General features: G+C 41.1%; 2 protein-coding genes across 2 annotated transcripts in view; both read left to right on the top strand.

Moving 5' to 3' along the window:
• The first annotated feature begins 5574 nt into the window (after positions 1-5574).
• Positions 5575-14259, top strand: ces2b (carboxylesterase 2b). The gene is made up of 13 exons (XM_047382232.1): positions 5575-5760; positions 6973-7159; positions 7242-7383; positions 7680-7813; positions 7913-8066; positions 8152-8256; positions 11065-11163; positions 11244-11387; positions 11481-11558; positions 12990-13137; positions 13234-13383; positions 13467-13539; positions 13612-14259. The coding sequence occupies exons 1-13, from the start codon at positions 5688-5690 to the stop codon at positions 13793-13795; spliced, it is 1671 nt and encodes a 556-aa protein (XP_047238188.1). The 5' UTR covers positions 5575-5687; the 3' UTR covers positions 13796-14259.
• Positions 14260-15603: 1344 nt separating this feature from the next.
• LOC124857853 (fatty acyl-CoA hydrolase precursor, medium chain-like) overlaps positions 15604-20662 on the top strand; it is an 11857-nt gene continuing 6798 nt past the window's right edge. The window contains 8 exon segments of the mRNA XM_047349401.1: positions 15604-15625; positions 17617-17637; positions 18411-18524; positions 18527-18587; positions 18677-18818; positions 20035-20168; positions 20259-20412; positions 20502-20603. Coding sequence (XP_047205357.1) covers positions 15604-15625; positions 17617-17637; positions 18411-18524; positions 18527-18587; positions 18677-18818; positions 20035-20168; positions 20259-20412; positions 20502-20603 — 750 coding nt within the window.

Below are 20662 nucleotides of genomic sequence, written 5' to 3'. Positions count from 1 at the left end.
CATCAGACCTTCGGCCGCATGTTTTGGACACTCGGGTGAAGAGAGGGGCTGAGCTGTCCACTGATCATCACCTGGTGGTGAGTTGGATCCGCTGGAGGAGAAAGCCGGACAGACTCGGCAGGCCCAAGCGCATAGTGAGGGTCTGCTGGGAACGCCTGGCGGAGCCCTCGGCCAGGGATGTATTCAACTCCCACCTCCGGGAGAGCTTCGACCAGATCCCGGGGGATGTTGGAGACATAGACTCAGAGTGGACCATGTTCTCTGCATCTATTGTCGATGCTGCTGCCCATAGCTGCGGCCGTAAGGTCTGCGGTGCCTGTCGTGGCGGCAATCCCAGAACCCGGTGGTGGACACCGGCAGTAAGGGATGCTGTTAAGCTGAAGAAGGAGTCCTATCGGCTGTGGTTGGCTTGTGGGACTCCTGAGGCGGCTGACGGGTACCGTGAGGCCAAGCGTGCTGCGGCCCGGGCTGTGGCAGAGGCAAAAACTCGGGCCTGGGAAGAGTTCGGTGAGGCCATAGAGAAGGACTACCGGTTGGCCTCGAAGCGATTCTGGCAAACCGTCCGACGCCTCAGGAGGGGGAAGCAGTGCTCTGCCAACACTGTTTATAGTGGGGGCGGGAGACTGCTGACCTCGACTGAGGACATTATCGGGCGGTGGAAGGAGTACTTCGAGGATCTCCTCAATCCTGCCATCACGCATTCCGTGGTGGAAACAGAGGCTGGGGACTCGGGGTTGGACTCTTTCATCACCCAGGCTGAAGTCACCGAGGTGGTTAAAAAGCTCCGCGGTGGCAAGGCTTCGGGGGTGGATGAGATCCGCCCTGAGTACCTCAAGTCTCTGGATGTTGTAGGGCTGTCATGGTTGACACGCCTCTTCAACATTGCGTGGCGGTCGGGGACAGTGCCTCTGGACTGGCAGACTGGGGTGGTGGTCCCCCTTTATAAGAAGGGGGACCGGAGGGTGTGTTCCAACTACAGGGGGATCACACTCCTCAGCCTCCCTGGTAAGGCCTACGCCAGGGTATTGGAGAGGAGAGTCCGACCGATAGTCGAACCTCGGCTTCAGGAGGAACAGTGTGGTTTTCGTCCCAGCCGTGGAACACTGGACCAGCTCTATACCCTCTACAGGGTGCTCGAGGGTTCATGGGAGTTTGCCCAACCGGTTCACATGTGTTTTGTGGACCTGGAGAAGGCATTCGACTGTGTCCCTCGTGATGCCCTGTGGGGGGTGCTCCAGGAGTATGGAATCGGGGGCCCTTTATTAGGGGCCATCCGGTCCCTGTACGAGCGGAGCAGGAGTTTGGTCCGCATTGCCGGCACTAAGTCGGACCTGTTCCCAGTGCATGTTGGACTCCGGCAGGGCTGCCCTTTGTCGCCGGTCCTGTTCATAACTTTTATGGACAGGATTTCTAGACGCAGCCAAGGGCCGGAGGGGGTCTGGTTTGGGGACCAGTGGATTTCGTCTCTTCTTTTTGCGGATGACGTGGTCCTGCTGGCCCCCTCTAGCCAAGACCTACAGCATGCGCTGTGGCGGTTCGCAGCCGAGTGTGAAGCGGCTGGGATGAGGATCAGCTCCTCCAAGTCCGAGGCCATGGTACTCGACCGGAAAAAGGTGGCTTGTCCTCTTCAGGTTGGAGGGGAGTTCCTGCCTCAAGTGGAGGAGTTTAAGTATCTCGGGGTCTTGTTCACGAGTGAGGGAAGAATGGAGCGGGAGATCGACAGACGGATCGGTGCAGCTGCCACAGTAATGGGGGCGCTGTGCCGGTCCATTGTGGTGAAGAGAGAGCTGAGCCGAAAAGCAAAGCTCTCAATTTACTGGTCGGTCTACGTTCCTACCCTCACCTATGGCCATGAACTTTGGGTCATGACCGAAAGAACGAGATCACGGATACAAGCGGCTGAAATGAGCTTCCTCCGTAGGGTGGCCGGGCACTCCCTTAGAGATAGGGTGAGGAGCTCGGCCATCCGGGAGGGGCTCGGAGTAGAGCCGCTGCTCCTCCACATCGAGAGGAGCCAGTTGAGGTGGCTCGGGCATCTATACCGGATGCCTCCTGGACGCCTTCCTCGGGAGGTGTTCCAGGCACGTCCCACCGGGAGGAGGCCCAGGGGACGGCCCAGGACACGCTGGAGGGACTATGTCTCTCGGCTGGCCTGGGAACGCCTTGGGCTCCCCCTGGAGGAACTGGAGGAGGTGTCTGGAGAGAGGGACGTCTGGGCGTCTCTGCTGAGTCTGCTGCCCCCGCGACCCGGTCCTGGATAAGCGGAAGACGACGAACGAACGATAATGTTATAATTCCTAATTCAAGTAATATGTTTCAATTTTGTTAAAAATTGATCCTAAATTCAGGGGGGGAAAGGTGGCCTTATCAACTCCGGTGACTCCCCTTGAAACAAAGCAGAAAGATTTCAGAATTCCCTAACAAACAAAATGGCTTTGAATACAGGTCCTTCTCAAAATATTAGCATATTGTGATAAAGTTCATTATTTTCCATAACGTCATGATGAAAATTGAACATTCATATATTTTAGATTCATTGCACACTAACTGAAATATGTCAGGTCTTTTATTGTCTTAATACGGATGATTTTGGCATACAGCTCATGAAAACCCAAAATTCCTATCTCACAAAATTAGCATATCATTAAAAGGGTCTCTAAACGAGCTATGAACCTAATCATCTGAATCAACGAGTTAACTCTAAACACCTGCAAAATATTCCTGAGGCCTTTAAAACTCCCAGCCTGGTTCATCACTCAAAACCCCAATCATGGGTAAGACTGCCGACCTGACTGCTGTCCAGAAGGCCACTATTGACACCCTCAAGCAAGAGGGTAAGACACAGAAAGAAATTTCTGAACGAATAGGCTGTTCCCAGAGTGCTGTATCAAGGCACCTCAGTGGGAAGTCTGAAGGGAAGGAAAAAGTGTGGCAGAAAACGCTGCACAACGAGAAGAGGTGACAGGACCCTGAGGAAGATTGTGGAGAAGGGCCGATTCCAGACCTTGGGGGACCTGCGGAAGCAGTGGACTGAGTCTGGAGTAGAAACATCCACAGCCACCGTGCACAGGCGTGTGCAGGAAATGGGCTACAGGTGCCGCATTCCCCAGGTCAAGCCACTTTTGAACCAGAAACAGCGGCAGAAGCGCCTGACCTGGGCTACAGAGAAGCAGCACTGGACTGTTGCTCAGTGGTCCAAAGTACTTTTTTCGGATGAAAGCAAATTCTGCATGTCATTCGGAAATCAAGGTGCCAGAGTCTGGAGGAAGACTGGGGAGAAGGAAATGCCAAAATGCCAGATGTCCAGTGTCAAGTACCCACAGTCAGTGATGGTCTGGGGTGCCGTGTCAGCTGCTGGTGTTGGTCCACTGTGTTTTATCAAGGGCAGGGTCAATGCAGCTAGCTATCAGGAGATTTTGGAGCACTTCATGCTTCCATCTGCTGAAAAGCTTTATGGAGATGAAGATTTCATTTTTCAGCATGACCTGGCACCTGCTCACAGTGCCAAAACCACTGGTAAATGGTTTACTGACCATGGTATCACTGTGCTCAATTGGCCTGCCAACTCTCCTGACCTGAACCCCATAGAGAATCTGTGGGATATTGTGAAGAGAACGTTGAGAGACTCAAGACCCAACACTCTGGATGAGCTAAAGGCCGCTATCGAAGCATCCTGGGCCTCTATAAGACCTCAGCAGTGCCACAGGCTGATTGCCTCCATGCCACGCCGCATTGAAGCAGTCATTTCTGCAAAAGGATTCCCGATCAAGTATTGAGTGCATAACTGTACATGATTATTTGAAGGTTGACGTTTTTTTGTATTAAAAACACTTTTCTTTTATTGGTCGGATGAAATATGCTAATTTTGTGAGATAGGAATTTTGGATTTTCATGAGCTGTATGCCAAAATCATCCATATTAAGACAATAAAAGACCTGAAATATTTCAGTTAGTGTGCAATGAATCTAAAATTTATGAATGTTAAATTTTCATCATGACATTATGGAAAATAATGAACTTTATCACAATATGCTAATATTTTGAGAAGGACCTGTACATTGAACTTCTCCCAGAGGGTTGTTACACCGTCTGGATCTGAATCCTCCAGCATGTTCTCTTCTTCCAAAAGTCTCACCTCATCTACATCCTTGAGCACGACGCCCGCAACTCCCTCTTCCATAGGCAGTCTTCACAAGCACAGACCCTGCAAACATCTATTAGGAGACTCAGAAGATGTATTCTAACAAGTATATGATTTTATGTAATAATGCAGTTTTAATTCTAGCTGTATCAGGTCTGCGTATCAAAAATATATTTCCAAATAACAAGCTCTACACTGTGTGCATTTCTATTACACATTAGATTTCTTGACCTCATTAATAATTTTTATATTTTTAATTGGGCCACAAACATCCAGCGACACCCATTTATTAAACTTGGCAAAATACAGGAAGTGTTTTCAAAGAAAGTTCTCATTTTTTGTTGCTGGGAATAAACTAAAAACATTTTCTAGATCAACAAAACCTTCGACCCAAAATGTTAGGAAACTGTTTTATTAGGGCATAGACAATTTATTTTCTGCTTTATTTCATCAAAATATTGCATGTTTAATTTATTGCTGACCAGGTAAAAAGAAAAGAATTCACAATAAAAAATTGTTGCTTTTTAACTGGAAAAAGAAAAAGAGTACTTTCAGCTATCGGTTTTGACCTGTGGTGCAAAGAGTTTGGACACCATTGGTTCAGCCCTTTCACAGCAGAGACTATTTAATGCTGCCATTTGCTATAGGTTGTAATTGTGCTGCTGTTGGAAGGCTTGACATACCGTTAGCTGTCCAAGGAGCTGTCATATGTGGACCTTGCTGCTTTCACCACTCTCCGCCCCAGCCTTTATCTGTAAATCCAGCCTCCAAAGGTCATTTTGTTACACCCAAGCACGTTAAAGGTTTTGAACATTAAAAGATCCCTTCATTTCTGATTTGCAACAGAAAACAATACCTTGAATATTTTCAACTAAATGACTAGTATTGCCAAAAAAACTGCTGTATGGCTTTTCCCCAGATTTCCAAACTGAATGAATGAATTTGAAAGTTCTCTATGACCCACATGATCATTGACCCCAGCGTTTTTAAATAAAAGGTGCATGTAAAGTACTTTTTTAGTTATTGCCAAAGACCTCTGCACCATAGATAAGGTAAAACCATTGAACAATAAAGAAAACATCGTGGTGTGCAAATAGCCTACCTCTTTTGCCGTAATTGATGCTGCAAAGTTTCATCAAACTTTATTGAAAATGTTTTACATGGAAACATATAAAGGAAGCAGCAAATGTAATATTCTAGGTGGATTATTGTTGAAGATGTATTCAAGTGACAAGATATAGTGTAAAATGCAGTTACTGCTTATAAAATACCTCATAGTATTTGATTTATATGATGCAATGAACACAACGTTTAATTTAATGGCTCATCCTATGACAAGACTTATGAAGTCTATTCTTGCCACTCGTCGTACCTGATTAACCTGATTGACTTTGACCTGCGTCACGTGACAAATGCTGCAGGAAAATTGCTCGTGCAGCTGTAAACCTATTATAAACCTATAGTTTACCGTTAAGGTCCGCAGGAGGCGGTAGCATTTCTTTTGGTGGATTCTGCTCCATGCAGTGGTTTCGCAGTGAACCTCCAGATGACCACAATGAAGTTCCGCCTTTTATTTCTTGTGTCCGTTCTGCTTTTAAGCGCTACCGCGGATCTACAAGGTAAGAAGCAGACTCCTCTTTTCTCAGATCGACATCTATGGACAAGGTAGTGCTCCACGTTTCTGTACTGAAGATTTGGCTTTTATTATTAAAAGTAGTAGCCTACTTGTCGAGCTGAAAAAAGTAAAAGGTTGACAACGGTGTGACTTTTAACACATAATGCCATTTCACAGACAGTAATGAATGCACTATTGATTTGACTTGTACTCTGTTCTGGGTGTTGTCCATGTTTACCTTTTGCCCACTACTTCGGTGTGACCAAGGGTGACAGATTACATGATGACAGCTACAGTGCCGGTCATTGCATGAATAGCGCCCTGGGCGAGCCCCTCCCCGCCGAGCAACAGACCTGATTTCCGTGTCTGAAGCAACAGCTAGATCTCATTGAGATGTCAGTCAGTGTTAAGTGTGTACTAAACCTAGGGTAAAGCCTATGGATATCGTTTTGGTTTAGATTGGTAAAAAAAAAAAAAGTGTCTCAAAGCAGTAATAGGCATAGACTTGGAATTAAAAAATAATTACATGGACCAAAAGTCTGCAAAGCATGCCATAAAGTATAAGTAAAAAAAATGACAAGTATATTTAATTCAGTATGAATGAATTTTTGGTTGTGATATTAAAGTATTATACTATATACTATTAATGTCTGGATCACAAACTGCCCCTGATCGAAAAGCTACAACAGTTTTTATGTTTCATTTGCCATTTTCCTGCTTTTTTCTGTAAGCTGTTTTGCATATTTCACAATTTCAAACATGGAAGTTTATATAACTGTCAAATTAAACAGGAACACAAGAAAATGTTGTAAAAATGATAATGGACGTCCTTTAAGTACAATAAAGCAGATACCTAATTGCCTGTGAAATAATTTGAAGCTCATATTTGGCAGATATATTTGATCAATTTTTCCCATAATGCATTAAGAATGTTTTAAAGCAGCATTACGATGAATTAATTGTTAAATAATAATTCTGGGGCTTGGTGCTGGTGGTGTAGGGGTTCAGCGCGTGACCATGTGCGGAGGCTATAGTCATTGATGCGGCTGTCCTGGGTTCAAGTCCTGGACCCAGCAACCTTTGCCGAATGTCTCCCTCTCTCTTTGCCCCTCTTTCCTGACTACCTACTATCAAAAAATGAAAAATAAAGCCCTCTAGTGTTGCAAAATATAAAAAAAAAATGATTCTGATTGATATATTTTTTAATCCTGACCAGAGGTCCAAACAAGTCTTGGCAGACTGAGAGGACAGTATGTGAGCGTAAAGGGGAAGGAGACGGGTGTCCACGCCTTCCTGGGCATTCCCTTTGCTAAGCCCCCCCTCGGTCCCTCCCTAAGACTGGCCGCACCTCAGCCTCCAGAGGGATGGCAAGGACTGAGAGATGCCACCAAGCAACCCAACATGTAAGACACGTATTTCGGATTATGATCCTCTACATTTGCAGGGTCTGTTCAAGCGCTTATTCACAAAATGTCTGTTTTGCAGATGCATTCAAGATATGGACATAGTTAACAATCTAATTGAAAAACTCAGTGGCATAATAACAGACCTCCCAGATGTTTCAGAAGACTGTCTGTACCTCAACATTTACACCCCTGCAAACAGAGCTCCTGATGCCAAGCTCCCTGTAAGAAACCTTTGCTTTAGGTTTGCTTGTAAGTCTGTTCAGTCCTTGAGATTGAGTTTCAGGTGGGTTTGAGAGGACGGTGAGGAAGTTGGATTTCTTTTGGTCAAATCAAATTTTGTAACTTTTTTCCCCTGGAGAGACCTGGTAAAGACCTTCCAGTTATATGCTCTAAAAATAAGAAAGTGGTAAATTTGTCCATCTGTCTAACATCACAAAACTAGATTGCTTCTTCATGAGAATACCTTGCTGATTGACTGATAGCCCTGTAGGAAAAATATAATTAATTTCTTTCACAGGTCATGGTGTGGATCCATGGTGGAGGCTTTGCTCTTGGCTCTGCTTCAATGTATGATGGTTCTGCTCTGGCTGCCTACCAAGATGTAGTTGTGGTTATGATCCAGTATCGACTGGGACTTCTGGGCTTTTTCAGGTAGATGAGTATCTAAAACATGATTAAAAAATGCAATACTTACTTCCTGCTGCTTTTGCTTTGATCTGAACACATTTTGCCACATTGTGTTTTTTGTAGCACCGGAGACGAGCTTATGCCAGGAAACTTTGGTCTTTTGGACCAGATCCAAGCCCTCAAGTGGGTCAAGGAGCATATTCACAACTTTGGTGGGAATAAGGATTTAGTCACCATATTTGGAGAGTCTGCTGGTGGAGTCAGCGTTTCCCTCCTGGTACGAAATCACCTGGAGACAAAATGTTGTCAAACATTTGTAAAACAAATCCTTGTTTTAATGGTACAGCAATTTAAATCCTCAGCTTCTGTCTCCATTATCTCATGGCCTGTTCCACCGAGCTATTGCTGAGAGTGGTACAGCTGCAATGGATGCACTTTTTATGAATTCTCCTGTTCCAGTAATGCAGGTCAGTTGTCAGTTTTTATGTTGTTAAAACCAGATATCTATATGCTTTGTATAAAAAGGCACAACTTCTTTTTTTCTTCCCTGTCTGATGTTAAATCAAACAAAATTTATATTTTGTTTTATCTCCATTCGAATAACCAAAATAACTTTTATTTGCTAAATGAAAAAATAAGATAACTTAAAAAAAAAAATTATTACTTTTTTCTAACTTAGATGTTTATACATGCTCAAAATACTTTGTGTTTAATTAAATTAATTTTAAAAATACTTTGTTAATGCCAAAGGGAAATTAAAAACTGTGATAACTGAAGCTATCCAAGGTTCTTCACAGAGTCTTTATTAATGGTGATGGGTTTGGCAGAAGCATCTTCTGTAGCGGTCTGTGTTACAGTGGATCTGAAGAAGCCTGACTGTTGTTCTTTAATTGTCTCATGAAGGTACTCCATTATGTTCTTTATTTTATGAAGAATCTTTCTTTCCAGAATTATCTTCAGAGGTTCTATAGCCGCCACCAGAACAGAACCAGCCTTCTTTATTAGCACATTGAGCTTTTTAACCTCTTAAGCCCAAAGGGGTTTTGGGAAGTTTCAGCTCAAAATAATATGCGCAAATCTAACTGAATTTTTCTAAGAACTGACATACTCTGTCTAAACAATCATTATGTTAATAATTATGTTTTCAAATGGGAGTGATTATTCCGGCCTTCCTTTGCCGCTGGTTGAGTAAAACCTGGCTGAATTGCAAAAAAAATGTATTTTTTGGAATCTGTGAGCTCTCTGCTTACAGCAGAGATGCTGGTTGTGTGTAGAAGCCGTGTCGTAAACAGTTGAGACCGAGTTTTGTGGTTACTTCTTTCTGTGGAGTTTGTTTATTTTCTGATTCAACTGCCTTTAGTTTTAACTGTTTTTGGTGTTTGTTGAAATGGTTCATTTCAGCTTTTAGCCAAGATTCTACTATTTCTGTGGATGCCACATATGTTTATGTTTAGCTAATGGAACTTGCAGTAAAGAATGTAGAAGAAAACACAAGTTAAATTCTGCCCCCAGTACTGGGGATTGGGCTTTAGAGGTAGGCTCTAATGCTCCTTCCCCACATATGATGGCAGAAGAGATTGCACTGTCCAGAACAGACTTCTTCAACATTTTTCTGCCAAACGCAGAAGAACAGAAGCTTCCTCAAGAAGTAAAGGAAGTCAGCTTCTTGTCAATCTTTGATACACCCAATGATTGTTGAATGTTCTAAGTATTTGTGCAGATGCCAGGATTCTGGAAGTGTGAAGTGTACAGAGTAATAAGGAATGGAATGGAACCTCCACTGAGCTGAACCTCCTTCAGTTTGAATCCTGTCATGATCTTCACTGCTGATCACACATCTTTTATAATGTTAAACTTGCTCTTTTCCTGGTTGTCTTTAATCTTGACTTTAAGTTGCTTTTCTATAATTTTCAATAATCCCATGTTTCCCTCCATGAAGGCTCTTTTTAGCTTGTTTAGAAGTTATTTCTTCCTTCTAATGATCCAGGCTTTGTTATTTGGGAGGCATCTTATTTTTCTGGTGATAATAATGTTCTTCACCCAGAAGTTTAGATCAGAACATTACAATTAAATAATGTTGGGAAGCCCAGATGATAATGTGAAAGCTTCGTAAGCTTCTCATAGGTTCCTTCACCACATTTAAGTTAATTGGAGTGATGCCTCATCAATTATTTTTAAGGCAATGCCACAAAGCACACTGCTTCCTTGATTGACATTGAAAAAATAAAAGGAAATCAGCCCAAACATCAGGACGTTAATTAAGGATCTCCACAGGCTTAGGTCATCCTTAGGTACAATTTCCTGATTCCTGATGGTGCCACATTTATCTGTTCTAGTAAATATATGTTGCAAGTATAAACACCATGCGCATTCATCCTGAGATATTAATGTGTGTTGGTGTATAATGTGCATTTCAACCTAAGAGCAAAAGTGAAAGGCCTTATGAAGATGCTGGCTAAAGCTGGTAAGAGATTTTAACTACCCACGGTGAAGAACCCCCAGTGCAGACGTAGGCTAGAAGACCACTCATCTGAGAAGAAGTCATTACCCTAAAATGAATATAAAAAAGCCAGGTTACAGTTTCTAAATGCACACAGGAACAAAGACCTTAGTCATAGGAGACATGTTCTGTGCTCTGTTGAAATATAACATTTAAATGTTTGGCTATACTGACCATTGTCACAAAAGGGGAACCATGAAAGCCTGAGAACCCCATCCCAAGAGTAAATACAGGGTGGCAGCATCATGTTATTTGGCTATTTTACTGTAGAAGAAACTAAAGCAACATCTCAAGACATCAGCCAGGAAGTTAAGGTTTGGGCACAAATTAGTCTTCCAAATGGATAATGACCCTGAGCATGCCGCCAGATTAGTTAAGAAGCTTAAGGGCAACCAAGTAAATGTTTGGAAGTTACTATCGCAAAGCCCTGATCTCACTCTCATAGAAAATTAGTGTGCAGAGCTGAAAAGATGATTGACCCAAATGTTAAGGAAATGTATAAAAACTTCTGACTTTGAAGAAAGTAATAAAAAAAAGTCTAAATAATTATGTCCAATTATCTCTATTATTCCAGTATTCAGCGAATAGTAAATATATTTTAGTAATCCTCCCTCACCTAAAACAGAATCGAATCTGATTTAATGTCAGGCAGCAAGGGGGAAGAAGGTTTTGTGTCTTTTATTGTTTGCATGTAAATATTACTTTTCAGCTGTAATATGAAGACAAGAAATTATGTTTCGTTGATAACAATGAATGAGAACCTATCTTTCTTCAGGCTGCTGCAAATGCATCCGGCTGTAGCCTGGAAAGCACAGAGAAGATTGTTAAATGCATGAGGAACCTTGATATTGATACCATATTGGCATTGGGGAAGGTGAGATGCTGGATGAAAAAATTAAACCCTTATGTTACAGCTTTTTTCACACCATCGTTTCCTACACATTTTCTCTTAAGGATCCAAATTTAAGATTTGTTGTAAATACCGATGGACACTTCCTGACTAAACCTGTGCCAGAACTTCTCCAGAAGCATGAACTCCTAACTGTACCATTCATGACCGGCATTAATAATCATGAAGGAGGTTTTGTCCTTGCTGAAGTAAGTTCTGAATGTTTAGAGGCATTTCAGATCACATAAGCTGGATTTGTTTTTTTAATTATGCTTATTGTTGGTTTTGCCTTATTTCTGTAGTACTTTGCTCCCCCAAACTGGACAGAAGGAATGGACCGAGAGCTGGTTGGAAACATGCTGTTAATGTTCTTCCCTCGTGTAAGACTCTTGTTGATAAAGTAACTGGTAAACATATTCACTCCTCTTGAATTGTTAAATTAACATATTTTAATGGGATTTTATCTGATACAGTCTATCAGACAGACTAACACAAAGTGGTGTATATTTGTGAGGTGGAAGGAAAATTATACAGAGGTTTCAAATGTATTTTACAAATGTTGACATTAGTATTAGAACCCCTGTACTCAATCCATCTGGTGGAAATGGAAAGAGTATAGCACAGCTGTAAACCTACCAAGACATGGCCATCCATGTAAAAGGCCTGGTAAGGGTAGCATTAATCAGAGAAGAAGCCAAAATGCTCATGGTAACTCTTCATAGATCTACAGCTCAGTTGTAGGGCCGGTGGGTTGCCGGTTCGAACCCCCGCTCTGTCTATCTCAGTCGCTGTAGACACTTCACCCGTCTTGCCTGCTGATGGTGGTCAGAAGGCTTGGTGGCGCCTGTGTATGGCAGCCTGACTTCTGCCCCAGTGGCTACAACGTAGCTCACCATTGTCAGTGTGTGAATAAATGGGTGGATGACTGATTATAGTGTAAAACACTTTGGGGTCTCTGGGGACTTGATAAAGCGCTATACAGGTATTTACCATTCCCAGCAGCCCGGTTGGGAGAATGGCAGGTCTACCATTAGTCCTGCACTCCACAACTTTGGCTTTTATGGAAGAAGAAAGCCATTGTTAAAGGATAGCCATAAGATGTAGTGTTGCAGAAACGTCAATCCATGTGGAGGACACAGCAGGCACGTGAAAGAAGCTCACTTGGTACCTGGTGAGTTGAGTCTCAGCTGAGCTTTTCAGCCAAGTTGTAAAACTGGGTGGCAGAAAACTAATGCTGTTCATCACCTCAAAAGCTGCACCACCTTGCTGAAGCATGGTGGTGGCAGAATCATGCTGTGAGGATGCTTTTCAAGGAAACGGATCCAATCAGAGTTGATGGGAATCTGAATCAAGCTAAATAAATGGCAATTCCAGTGACTAGTTCAAACATTTAGATCAAAGCAAATTTCTGTATTCGAATGGCTCAGTCAAAGTCTAGGTGTTGTTACTTACATAAGCTTTTCATTAATTACTCTTATAGATAAGCATGGGTTAAAATGTAAGTCTCTAGATGTGCAAAGCTGGTAGAGAACCCCCCACCCCCCACCCCCACCCCCCCGACTTGGAGCTGTATTTCAAATGATAGTTGGCTGTACAAAACAATAAATTAAGGTTTTTGTAACTGAAATAAAATCAAAACCTATGTATTGTTTTCCTTCTACAATACTGTACTATTTTGTTTGGGCTGATCGCAATGAGATACGTTAAAATTTATAGTTTTTTAACTGGAAGAAATGCGAAAAAATTAAAAGTGGTGTGAATACTTTTGCATGGCATTTTTTTCCCTGCATGATCATTATATTTATTTTTAGCCTGAAGATGCACCCATCAGAGACTTGATTGTTAGAAAATATGTTGGATCTGGTGAAGACCGCATCAGAAACAGAGATGGGTTCACTGAGCTGCTCGGAGATTTATTTTTCACTATTCCAGCCATTAAAGTAGCAAATGCCCACAGAGGTATTATTTCCATGCAAAATTCTGCAAAAAAAGTTAAATGCTGGGTATTTTCTATTGTTGCCTCTTCCAAACTAACACCTATTTGCACACAACCAGATGCAGGTGCTGCTGTGTACTTGTATGAGTATCATTATACTCCTAAGTTCTTGCGGATTAAAAGACCCAGCTTTGTTAAAAGTGACCATGGAGATGAAATCTTCTTGGTGCAAGGATTTTGCTTCACAACTACCAATGTTAAATTAGCTGGTAAGTGCACCTAATTTCCCCCCGATATCCAGTGTTTTTGAGTAATTTTACCAAATGGCTTCACTGTCTACTGATTAATTTAGATGCATGTCCTGAAGAGGAGGAAGAGTTTAGCAGAATCATGATGAGCTACTGGGGCAACTTTGCTCGCACAGGGTAAGAGTGACTTCTTATTTAAAGCACATAATACACAAAAAATACAAAGTTTAAAACAATAACTTTTTGAAGGTCTCCTAATGGACATGGTCTTGTTGAGTGGCCCAAGTATGGAGCAGCGGAGAAGTATCTGTCTCTCGACTTGGAGAAGCAGGTATCTGGTCAGTCCCTCAAGGAGGACCAGTTCATTTTTATGACCCAGACTCTGGAAGAGATCAGGAAGTTTCAGGAGAACGTGGACCACAGCGAGCTGTAGTACGGCTTCAGGGCGGAGACGTCTACGAGTCATTTTTCATCAAAGTCCAAGTCAAGTCTCTAATCTGAGGAATGCCATCCAGTCTGCCTATAGCAATGCATTGCTTGAGGAAATGTTTTTAAAGCCTTGTCCTATTTGTGAATTATTTAGACTATTATTGGAAATATCAATATGTTTTCATGTTCAATGAAAGAAAGTTAAAGTAGGCTGGCAGCTTTTCATGTCAAGTTTCTTTATGGACCTAAAAGAAAGTGCTCTTGTGTCATGTGTCTTTGGTAGCAACATGAGCATCTGTTATCCCTGCCTGTGTTCAAAACAGAGGCTTTCTTATGCATGACATTATTTCAGAGGATTTGTAAGATTAGAAAATGACATACAAAATCTGTATTAAAAGCCTTTTGTCAAGTCTAAACAGTAGACACAATATATAAATATATGACACAATAAAGAGTGACTTCTATTGAGGTGAGTGAATAACTGTGAATTTATTTGACCTTTTATTTATTTTACCTTTAAAACATACTGGTAGATATTCTAAAAACCAACTGATGCTACAAAATACAAAGAAAATGTGAAGATTTCACAGAGATGTAGCTTTTACCAAATGTTGCCAAAAGTTTAAAGAGCACCTTATTATATTAGTCCAGTCAAAGCCCTATAATTATACATTTATAACACATCAAGGGAAACAGAGATTTAGTTTCTCAGTTCGTAACTTGATTACATAAAAGCAATGAATGTTCCTTGAAACAACTTGATTTGCAATTGTCCCTCCTGGAAGCTTAAGGACAGTTTTATATGCATCAGTCACATTTTTACATTTTTAAGTTTGGTGTTTCTGTAATTATACCACAGGTAAGCTGTACGTAAAGAAGTACAATAAAGTCTGAAAAGGACTACTTAAACATCATCTGTACTTAGGTAAAAATTACATGCCAACACATTTTTTTTGCATATACAGTCCTGTGAAGAAGTATTTGCCTCTCACAGATTTCTTCTAGTTTCGTTTTTCTTGTCACAAATGTTTCAAATCATCAAGCTTTAATGTAAGCTAAAGATAATCTGAGTAAATACTAAATGCAGTTTTCAAATGAGGTTTCCAATTGTGGAAAAAACCTTCCAAATCAACCTGCTCCTGTGTGAAAAAGTATTCCCACCCTCCTGCGGATCGCTGAAGAGGAATTTCGGCCCACTCTCTTTGCAGAATTGATTTAATTCTGTCACATAGAGAGGTCTTCAGCTCATTTCGTTGTAAGATAAAAAAAAAAAACATACAGTATAAGCAAAGTTTAGCACAACAGACACGAACGCCATAGGTTGAAGCTTTTTCTTTGTTCTAACTACACTTTGTTTATGTCAAAACAACTCAGATGACAATGAATAAAAGCTTAAATAAACAAAAAAAGAAAAAATCTAATTAACTCAACCCTTCAAAAATCTAAGTGCTTATACCACATTTATTTTAAAAGGTAATCCTATGTTCATACAACATTTTCTGAACGTCAAAATGCATCTGGATACAATGGGAAAGCAAATTGTTATTTTCTTTGTACAATATCTGCATAGTTTTATTAACAATCAACTCATAAAATTTCAAAGTTACTGAATAGTGAACTGGTTGGTTTAAAATTTTATAACTTTATTATTCTTTTAGGTCTCTTTTGTAACATCTAAGTAGTATGTAAGTTTTATATGTATTTCTCTAAATCTCCAAACAGTATATGACGTATTGAACTATGACGGTAGAGTAACTTTTTTGGCTCAAACAACTTTTCACTTTAATATTTAGGTAATATTGCAATAGTGTCATGCCTTCTGAGCTGGGTGCAGGTTGGTGTGTGAATGCTTTGCTGTTCTCTCTCTCACCTAATGCCTACAATGTGCGAGTGGCAGGTGCAGCTCCACAGGTGTGTCTCATGAAGGCTAATCAAGAGGCGTCAATAAGGAACCAAGAGAGGAGATGCTGGATTGTTAGCTCTTCCAGAGTGAGGAGAATTATTGATGTGTGCGTGAGGTTCGGAGGTTTTAGCAGAATGCTCAGGGATAGAGTAGTTGTCTTGGTGTCCAAGCACGTCATTGCTGTTATCCTGTCTACCTGGCAACTCTTTAGTATGTTGCTTTCTCTGGCCTCTTTCAGCTGCCTCCTTCCAACATTTTAACCATGCCTTCTGCCTCTTTAAGACAAATTGTTCTGATCCACTTTCTTTAGCAAATATTCTCTCCTTTTATCGCTTCCTCAATTCTTGTTTTAATATTGTACAGTTGAATGAGCCCCCTGTAGGAAAATCTAATGTTTTAAACCATTCATCAATGCACTCAACACTTTTAGGCCCATTTTCTTGCCATGAAATCAAACTTTTCTCCCTGTGGAGGAGGTAAGTCCTTGGAACTCCTCTGTCCCATTATCCTAATTTCTCTATCTCTGGATAATGATGGATTCATTTAAAACAACCTGCACATGTCTCCACAGGAATTAGATATTTCCTGGTACTCGACTGCCAGCTTCTTGTACAACTGCTCAATTTTTCTGGGAGACCCCAGCTCAGCCACCGTTTGCTGGGGAGGGTGAAACTGCACCGCTTTGACTGTAGACATGTACTTTCTGCGGTTAGTTCCAAGGTGGAAATCCCAATTCACCTTATCCCCAGTTGAAATTTTTACACACATCTTTAAGACAATTTTGCTATTTTTCTCTCTTGTTTGTATTTTTGTGTTGATTGTAAATCTGCATAAAATTGCTTACGGTATGCTGATTGAGGAATTTCTCACCGTCTCTGGAAAGTTGAGTCCTCTTGGACCTCCAGCTGACCTCCAGAGACCTCGAGAGTCAGAAGTCCTCCTTCCCTTAACTGTAGTCGGGCTTTAGGGCTAGGAAGCTCTTCCCAGGTTGACCAGACCCTCCTGATGTCGATGTCCTTGGTAAAATTAGTCAAGGAGATCTTGTTCTGAACAGCTGATTATTGATGGAAAGAAAATTACTGCTCTTCATTAACAAGACGGAGATTGATGGTTTTCACCCCCATCAACATTCCTTTATTGATTCTTGCAAGAAGGAGAACAGTTTATAGAACAAGATGTGTCCAGGAAGGTATTCCGCATCTGCTCTGACTAGACGAAAGAAAGAAACCTTCTTATAACATATCAAAGTAGCTTCCTTGAGGCCAGGGCCCCTACCAGGGGGGCAGAGGTAAGACCTGTTGTAATTCTTCCCCAGGCATGTTGACTACAGAATCTGAACCCTGTGGCATCCTTTGCTCATACTCTTCGGGCCTGGAGACCTTCCTGAGACTAAACAGAACTGAGTACTAAACACAAACATAAATTAGGACTGCAGCTGGAGGAACAGGGAGTGAGTACCTTTTATCAGTTCATACAACATGGGCACTTTCTAAATTTTTCATTACAATAAAACTAATTAAACATATGTGTAATACCTCCCAAAAGGTTATTTTTAAAAGGTACTTTTAATCAGACAAACAAGCCTCATCAGAATGCATATTCTAATTTATTGAATATGACTGTACATGCATCCTTATCCCAGCACACCTGAATCAAATGGATGAGTTTCCTCACCAGCAGGTCCTTCATGCACACACAAGCTATTCATTTGATTTAGGTGTGTTAGAGAAGGGATCATGGATCTCAAAGTTGCAGGACAGTAGCTCTCAATGACTAGAATCTATTTCAAAAGTCTGTAGGAGGCAGCATTTGTGCTGGTTCCCTTTCTGCTGTCTTCACTGGTGTCACATTTCACTTTCAGACCACCACCATGAAGTTCCACAAAAAACAAGTTTGCTTTCTTCTGTCTGTTTTATTTCTAGGTGTTACTGCAGATCTACAAGGTAAGTTACATCTAGGCATTGACAAGCTGGGGATCTGCATGTGTTGAGTAAGATACTTTGAACTAAATAATTTATTATTTTGTTACAAATAGGAAAGAATATACAGCTGACCTTACATAATCTCTGTTTTGGACATTGTCCATTCTTGTCCTTTATCTGCAACCTCTGTGTGTCAGGGGTGATAGATATCTGTGAGCCAGGCATAATTACTCAGACTGTTTTTAAGCTGCTTCACTTAGCTCTAGTTTTTAAGAGTGTAAAATTAGAGGATTTCTAAAAGAGATGCAGTTAAAATCTACTCAATAACAATTAAGCATAGTTATGTCCCTAAAACAGCTTTTTGAAACTTGCCCAAGTGACATGAACATTTTAATGCACTGAGCAGTAATCCAAAGTAATCATTGAGTTGCGTAAACAGCACAGAGCAGGTTTCTGTACTACAAACTTTAATTTATTGGTCTCAGGGAGATTTAAACCTTTAGTACATTATAATGCTTTTTTCTGTCTGTGCAGCAGTGACGGAGATTAAAGTTTGAAAAAAGCAATGGAAGTCCTCATGTCTAAAAAGAGTGAACAGAAATAGGTATTAAAAACAATTCTGCTGCAAAGTTCATAGCTTAGAGATTAGGTTCTATCCTGGAGATCTTTAACTTGTACGTTTGAGGAACAGGAACTTTGTTAAAACAGTGAATACATTTTTTTCTTGGATGTGTTTTCTTTGGAAAGAAAAGCTATGATTCCCTGATTGGTTTCTAAAATCCTGACAACACCAGAGGTCCATACAAGTCTTGGCAGACTTAGAGGCCAGTATGTGAGCATAAAAGGAAAAGAGACTGGTGTCCACTCCTTCCTGGGCGTCCCCTTTGCCAAGCCCCCCCTCGGCCCCTTGATGCACCTCAGCCTCCTGAGGGATGGCAAGGACTGAGAGATGCCACCAAGCAACCCAACATGTAACACACTTGTGCTCCTGTTTTAGAAACTCTATACCTGGAGATTCTGTTTAGTGTTTGTCTATTTAAAAAAAATGTCTATTTGGCAGGTGCATTCAAAGTAAGGATGTTGCTAATGAAGTGCTTGAAAAACTTGGTTCCCTGATCTCAGACGTTCCAGAGCTTTCAGAAGACTGTCTGTACCTAAACATTTACAGGCCTGCAAACAGAGCTCCTGATGCCAAGCTCCCTGTAAGAAATCTCTGCTTTATGCATGTGTGTTTGTATCTTTAAATTCCACACTACCTTCATCTTCTGGTTCTGCTCCAAAATATCCAGCTGCATGAAGTTTGGAAGTACCATATGTTGCCAGACAGCCCAATTGATAAACCCAATTAAATTGATTTGCATATAGCAACGGGAAGGCTTTCTAAAAAGTGGCAGCACAAACTTCATATATTCAATACTTACTTAATTGGCCGTATACACAGGCGGTCACACATTCTCCTCAAGCACCTTCTGATACACTTCACTGTTCCTGGTGATTCCATGATTCAATTCAAATTCAAACATACTACATGAATTCCAAAAGGAAATTAAATGTTGTTGCAGTTCATGTTATACAGGTTTCTTCAAAGAGCCATTGTAGATGCTGATCAAGATGATGGTGAGCAGGCCAAGCCCTGCTGCTGAACAGCATTTTCAAACCATGACATTTCCACCCCTTTGTCCTCTGTTCTGGTGTCAGAATAGTTAAATTTAAACTCATTTGTCCAAAGAACATTATCTCAAATGTCCTTGTTTTGTTTACATTCTCTCTAGCATACTTTAACCTGGCTCTCTGCTTTTTTAGAGAATATATTTTAGGGTTTTTGGAGACTTCTGACCATCGTGCCATCTGTTCTCAGGGTGATCTCAAAATATGGTTCTGGGTGTAGTTAGTGAAACTGAACTCAATGTGGTTAATCAGTTGATTCAAGGGGGTGAGGTTTGGATAGGTTTTCACTTAATAAATAAAATCTAAAAATTAAAAACTGGATCTGATGTTAAAATGTGTCAGATCTAAAATATTAAAGTGTGACAAAAGCAAAAACTAAGAAATCTGTTTGGGGCCAAATACTTTCATGAATACCGGTGTATGCTCTTAGAAAATGGCCAAACTGGTAAATTGCCTTACATAAATGCAGTCTTCCTGTAAACACTAGCTGACTCCTTGTCTTCACTGCATGAGAATAACTGGTGATTGATGACTCAGTGCAAAAATGTTTGAGGAAAAGATCAACTTTTTACTGATAGAACCTTTTACCAATGAGCAACAGTCCAGTCTTTCTTCTCCTTAGTCCAAGTAAGATGGTCCATACAATAAAATTTCCATGTTAAAAATCGTTTTTTGTTTCTCTTTTTTTACTAATGTTGTAACATGTTTGTTGAACTCAGGAATATCAAGATCTTTCAACTCCTTTCTTAGGTCATGGTGTGGATTCACGGTGGAGGCTTTATTGTTGGGTCTGCTTCAACGTATGATGGCTCTGCCCTGGCTGCCTATCAGGAGGTGGTTGTGGTTCTTATCCAGTATCAACTGGGAGTTCTGGGCTTCCTTAGGTAAATGGGTTATTAAAACATAATTAGAACATACCAGGATTACATTCTGCTGATTTTGATTTAATATAAATAATTCTGTATTTTATGAAGCACTGGAGATGAGCATCTGTCAGGGAATTTTGGCCTTTTGGACCAGATCCAAGCCCTGAGGTGGGTCAAGGAGCACATTCACAACTTTGAAGGAAACCCAGATTTGGTCACCATATTTGGGGAGTCTGCTGGTAGTATTACTGTTTCACTCCTGGTATAATTTCATCATAAGAAATATATTTTTTCTGAAATAGTTATTGCAAACACATAATTTTTTAACTGTCCTGCTATTTAAACGCTCAGCTTCTGTCTCCATTGTCTGATGGCCTGTTCCACCGAGCCATTGCTGAGAGTGCGACTGCTGCAGTGGATGTGCTAATGAATGATCCTCTCCTAGTAATGCAGGTTAGTTGTCAGTCTTTTATTCTCCTCTGTGTTGTTTGTTCTGACTTTTATCATATAAT

This window comes from Girardinichthys multiradiatus, chromosome 2, assembly GCF_021462225.1.
Source record: "Girardinichthys multiradiatus isolate DD_20200921_A chromosome 2, DD_fGirMul_XY1, whole genome shotgun sequence".
NCBI classification, from domain to species: Eukaryota; Metazoa; Chordata; class Actinopteri; order Cyprinodontiformes; family Goodeidae; genus Girardinichthys; species Girardinichthys multiradiatus.
The sequence above is the reverse complement of the archived record's forward strand: the minus strand, read 5'-3'. Positions and strand labels throughout refer to the sequence as shown.

Bases quoted from the DNA above. Each gene is read 5' to 3' on its own strand.
- ces2b (XM_047382232.1), top strand. From the start codon at position 5,688: ATGACCACAATGAAGTTCCGCCTTTTATTTCTTGTGTCCGTTCTGCTT. The intron at 8,257-11,064 runs GTCAGTTGTCAG...ATCTTTCTTCAG, and splicing joins CTCCTGTTCCAGTAATGCAG to GCTGCTGCAAATGCATCCGG. The intron at 13,138-13,233 runs GTATTATTTCCA...GCACACAACCAG, and splicing joins AGTAGCAAATGCCCACAGAG to ATGCAGGTGCTGCTGTGTAC.